This window comes from Lolium rigidum, chromosome 5 (genome assembly GCF_022539505.1).
Source record: "Lolium rigidum isolate FL_2022 chromosome 5, APGP_CSIRO_Lrig_0.1, whole genome shotgun sequence".
Lineage (NCBI taxonomy): Eukaryota > Viridiplantae > Streptophyta > Magnoliopsida > Poales > Poaceae > Lolium > Lolium rigidum.
Window position 1 is genome coordinate 154,322,932 of NC_061512.1, and position 5,496 is coordinate 154,328,427.

At 42.3% G+C, this 5,496-nt stretch overlaps 1 protein-coding gene across 1 annotated transcript; it reads left to right on the forward strand.

Annotated features, from left to right (window-relative positions):
* The first annotated feature begins 309 nt into the window (after positions 1-309).
* LOC124652322 (probable serine/threonine-protein kinase DDB_G0291350) lies at positions 310-4,589 on the forward strand. Its single transcript, XM_047191346.1, has 6 exons — positions 310-689; positions 1,669-1,811; positions 2,167-2,310; positions 2,684-2,866; positions 3,023-3,147; positions 4,174-4,589. The coding sequence occupies exons 1-6, from the start codon at positions 443-445 to the stop codon at positions 4,400-4,402; spliced, it is 1,071 nt and encodes a 356-aa protein (XP_047047302.1). The 5' UTR covers positions 310-442; the 3' UTR covers positions 4,403-4,589.
* Positions 4,590-5,496: the final 907 nt, after the last annotated feature.

The following is a 5,496-nucleotide window of genomic DNA, read 5'->3' on the forward strand; positions in this document are numbered from 1 at the left end:
AAATAGAAAATGGGTGCTGGCGTTCTCATACGGTAGTACCGACGCGGCTGCCGGAATCTATTTAAGGGTCACCAGTGGAGATGCTGTTAGGGCCACTGTAGACGTCGGATAGGTGGCACCATTGGAGACGTGCTGAATCTGCTGCTCTCTCTCTGCACTGTGGCGAGACGACTCGCTGACCACGACGGGTTAAAATAGTGGCGGCGACCTGCTTTTTAGGCGAGATCCGCTTGCGAAAGCGCCAACCCCACCACACCACCTCCAGATCTACGACGTACCACCGCCCCGCCCCGGACAGGCCAAGGCCAACCCAAAACCATTTCCCGGTCACTCGAGAGACACGCGCGGCGCGTGCCTCTGCAAGAATTGCAAATCCTAAACCGGCCTCGCGGTTCCCTCCTTGCTGGACCGGAAGCTCCCCGACCGCGCCAGCGCGTCCGCCATGGGGTGCTCCTTCTCCGGCCTCAACGCGCTCTACGACACCGTCGGCGCCGCCGCCGACATCTGGGTCAACGACCACCGCTTCCGCGTGCTCCGCAGGCTCGGCGACGCCGGCCCCGCGGGCTCCTCCGTCTTCCTCGTCAAGGAGGTAGTCGCCGTCGCCGCCGCCTCCGACGGCACCGCCGGGGCGGGGCCAGGCACCGTCGGGATCGCCAAGAAGAAGGGCGTCGACCCGTCCCACATCTCAGGTCCGTCTACCTGCCCCTCTCCCTCGCTCAGATCTGAGGGTGGTGTCGGCTGGATCACGCGTCAATTTTGGTTTTTGAATCCGGCGTGCGGCGAAAATGCCTATCTTTTTCTTCATTGGCTGGGCGAATCCAGATTGCGCCCTCCTGAAGAACGGAGATCGGCACGGCAAATTTTCTCGTTTCATTGAAATCCTCTTGAGGCTAAGAGCATTTCTCGTTCGGCGCTGGTGCGCCGTGGCGGTTCCTGCTTCGGGTTACGGGTGTCTCCTGAATTCCGCCAGCACTTGGCCTTAGTTGTTTACTTTTTTTTTTTTTTGCGAATTTGGCCTTAGTTGTTTACTTAACTGGATCGCCTCCCACATTGCCAGCTCGTGCATACACATTTCGTCCTGATCCTAAATTCCAAATGCACCGGCCCACGCTTTTATAGATCTAGTCAACGATCTTTATTCGGAGAGCAGCCATATATGTGTCCTGGTCAAATTTTATGTCATTCCAGGTATTTTTCCAATAGTTGGTCAGGTCTAGGATTCCGGTCGAATTCTAGGAGAACCTAGACTAACTACTGCCTAACCTGCTAAACTAACCACTCCATTAAATTTAGGTTAGGTCCAATATACTGTATAGTGTTAACCTCTTGAGCATCCTCTAAGTCCCATATGGTCCAACTGGATTTCATCACTGAAAGCTACAATCTTTTTTTTCCTGCAAGATTTCATCACTCAAAGCTACAATCTACCAGACTGCTTTCTAATTTTACGATATTGCTAGGTAGCAGCCTTGTATTAGCATACTAAATGGCACACCGCGAATAACATGGCATTTTGGTGATATGATTTACTAGAGGAATTACTAATCTATTGATCACTTTTGATTATCTGTCTATTCATACTCTGGCTGTTGTACTGTCTTTGTTTCTTCAACTAATATTTGTTGCACTTATTTATCATCATCTCATTTTCCTGGATTTTATTTTCAGCTGATGGGACATATGCTTTGAAGAAAGTTCTTATTCAGAGCGATCAGCATCTAGAGCTAGTTCGCCAGGAGATCAAAGTGTCCTCTCAGTTCAGCCATCCGAATCTACTTCCACTTCTCGAAAATGCCATTATTGCAGTCAAGGTAAGTTGGATACAAATAGATCTCATGCCTGCTTCCAAATAATGACAGTAGTAATATATTGTCCATCTTCCAAATCATGTTTGAAACCCACGTGCTACGCCAATCTGGCCCTAGCCAGCTCAACTTAAGAGTATTTTCGTGGTGATATTTTATTTCTTTTTAAGCATAAATGATGGTAGTCCTTCTGATCCATATTACTACGGAAGGAAGTAGGTAGGTAATGTTGGCAAACAAAATAGTCAGATGGTTGGCTGTCTGCTGCCAGATATTTATCAGCTTTGATTGGCATCACATTACATGTACTTTAAGTACTATTTGTGCTGTCACCAACAGTTCTGCTTTTATATGTATGTAGGGTGTGCAAGATGGGTCGCAGAACCACGAGGCTTACTTGTTATTCCCAGTTCACCTAGATGGAACCTTGCAGGATGTCACTAAAGCCATGCAAGAAAAGAAGGAACATTTTCCGACAATTACTATCCTCCAGATATTTCGACAAGTAAATACTTCTTACTTCTGTCTTTTGTATGATGCTGCATTTTTTTCCTTATTATTGGACAACTACAGTAGGATCACAATAGGTTTTCTAACTAAATGTGAGATGGTAGTTCGACATACCATGTTGGAACAGTTAGGCATGAACAAAATGGCTCATGGTCTTCTACTCTTCTGTTCCCGACTTTTCGGTCATATAAAACTACATGTCTTTATATTTATATCAGAATTGAGATACAAACTTCAATCTTGTTCTCTTTTAGCAACTTCCTATGAGGATTAAACTGTAGGTTGTACTCTTTTACCCCCATCAAGATTACTGCTGCTTTTAGCAACTTCCTATGAGGATTAATTTGTGCGATCTGTGTTTCCTACAGCTATGTGCAGGACTGAAGCATATGCACAGTTTTGAGCCACCATATGCTCATAATGGGGTTAAACCTGACAATGTCCTCATAACTCAGAGGAAGGAGCAGCATCTTGCTATCTTGATGGACTTTGAAAGTGCTCGCCCCGCAAGAAGAGCTATTAGATCGCAAGCAGAAGCCTTGCAGCTGCAGGTACATTTATATTTAAAGATGCAAATTAAAATTGTTAATATCATTTGGATTAAAGCACAGATGGTAAAGCAATATAGGGTAATTGAAAGATAGGTCAACTTCTCTGTTAATTTAGGATTCCTTTTCTTACTTTAACTACCGATAAATTTAATGTAGGAATGGGCTTCAGAGCACTGTTCTGAACTTTACCGGGCACCTGAATTATGGGAATGCCCAAGCCATGCCGATATTGATGAGAGGACAGATGTATGGTCTCTGGGATGCACCCTTTATGCTATGATGTAAGTTCTGACACATGACCTCACCATTTGAAGCTAATTATTTTGTGACTGATAGTTGGTACCCATGCCTAAAATTTGCTTATACTGAATCTAGGATTTACTTGTTAATGTTATCCTCCATTTTTTTTAAGGGATGGTCTGAACAGTATCTTTGATAAATACTGTTGCAATTACACAGAAACCTGTCATGTGTATGAAACCCTTGTTGTATTGTATTGTATTGTGTCAAAATATGTACTCATATATTTTAGTGACTAACCCGATCATATCCCTTTAGTGCCTTATGCTGATCAGTTAGAATACAGCCCAAAAAGTTAGAATACAGCCCCCCATATAGAAAGCTTAATTAAGATGTTTGCTGTCAGGATATTGATTTGATGTCTGACTCTTCTTCTTACCATCGGTGTATGCAGGATATAACATTTGCAGTGTCCAAATACATTTGAAATAGTATATAAATAAGAACCGTTTTTTAAAATAGGAAATAAATAAGAGTTAGAGATGGGATTGGTATTTTTGAATTATAACTTAAACGGTTCAGTAAGTCCTATATAAGGTCCACAGTATGTATCAATTATGAAATCAGGCAATGCAAGTAAATCAACCCCCCTGAAAAATATGTTGTTCCAATTTTTCCTGAAAAACTGTCCATGCGTGTCTCCCATTGCAAGGATAATGCTAAAGCTAATGTTTCAAAATTGTCTACAACTTGAAGTAGCCTGCAAGTTACTTTAAATAATTCGTTGCCACATCAAGACCTCTTCAATCCTAGTGAACAAAATCACGCTCCTGTGATTTTCTGAATCTGTACACTAATCATCTTAGTGCAGAATCCATTATTTAGGGCAAGTTTCATTGTCTTCTTTCTTCAGGGCTAACTGTCTTGTTATTTGTATGGAACTGGAATAAGACAAATTGCTCATCAACGCAGTATTACTTTGGCATGCTGTCATGCCTAGTACCTACTAGTTTATAAGTTCTTTAGTGCAAGCTGCAGATCATCTGACCATGTCCTTAATTTTACAGGTACGGGAAATCCCCATTTGAATACGAGCTTGATGAAGCTGCTGGCGAGAGCTTAGTAACAGTCATCAAAAGTGCACAGGTTAAATGGTCTACTGAGACGGGTTCGTCCTACCCTGACAGTCTTCGCCAGTTCATAACCTGGATGCTGCAGCCACACCCTGCAGTTCGTCCCCATATCGATGACGTCATCATCCACGTTGATAAACTCATCGCGAAGTACTCGACTTGACAAGTAAATGCAACAGCTTCGACAGAAAGGAGAAAACAGAATTCTTATGTAAGTTTATAGAACATCTGCTTGATTCATTAAAAGTGATAAGTTGATTCCTCAATAGTCATTGTATTAAAGGGAAAAAAGGAGGATGTTTTCTGTAGCAGGCTTCACCGATTTAAGAACTGGTTGTTGGTCCTGAGTACGTTATGCCTGTAGATGTATGTATTTTTTGTGCCGAAGTGAGACCCAGGGATCAATAAATGATATCATCGTTATCATAGTTTCTTCTGATTCTGTAATTCTTTGTAGTAAAATAACACATGATTTGTTCTGCTAAGCACTTTGCGGCCTTGCGTCGGTGACTTTGCTTACCTCATGGATGCTCTGAAAATAGGCCGACGGGTCTTTCTGCCCGACACCTGGGATGTACACTGATTTTTTTGCTCCCTTTGTCTTAACTTTATCCAAATTTGGGTGTATCTATGTACTCCCTCCGGTCGGAAAACTTGATGTGGTGGGAAGACTACCGTAGTGTATTGGTAGGCACACTCCCACGTCAATTGAAGTTGAGTGGAGGTAGTACTAAATAGTGTCTAGAGACATTTAAATCTAGATAAAGTTAAGATAAGTTTTATGAGGTGAAGGGATATTATACTCTCTCCGTACTATTCAAATTTGAGCAAAGTTAAGATATATTTCATACAAAAAGAAAACAATTAATTGATATTCCTAATGCATGATCCCAACGATTCCTTAGATTTAGGAAGCAATATTTTTATTTCCTTAATATAACCTGGCTGCACATATATGGATAGTCAACCAGAGAGATTTGTAGGATTTGTTATGTTAATTTAGGAAGTTACCGATTTCCCTCATTTTATTCCGATCTTAAATCGTTAATCTAGGGGGTCTTGTGTAAAGAACACTTGTGCTAATTTCCGTGCAAAAAAACTATAGGCACTATAGAATGGAACGGAGGGAGTATAATGGAGGGAGTATCCTCTATAACGAATCGAGACCCAATCCTTTTGCATTTTCTCTTAAAAAACCCTATGCCAAACGAGGCCTAACGGAGTAAGTGCTGTATGTGTGATGCCCGAGTGATGTTG

Bases quoted from the DNA above. Each gene is read 5' to 3' on its own strand.
- LOC124652322 (XM_047191346.1), top strand. From the start codon at position 443: ATGGGGTGCTCCTTCTCCGGCCTCAACGCGCTCTACGACACCGTCGGC. The intron at 2,311-2,683 runs GTAAATACTTCT...TGTTTCCTACAG, and splicing joins TCCTCCAGATATTTCGACAA to CTATGTGCAGGACTGAAGCA. The intron at 2,867-3,022 runs GTACATTTATAT...AATTTAATGTAG, and splicing joins CAGAAGCCTTGCAGCTGCAG to GAATGGGCTTCAGAGCACTG.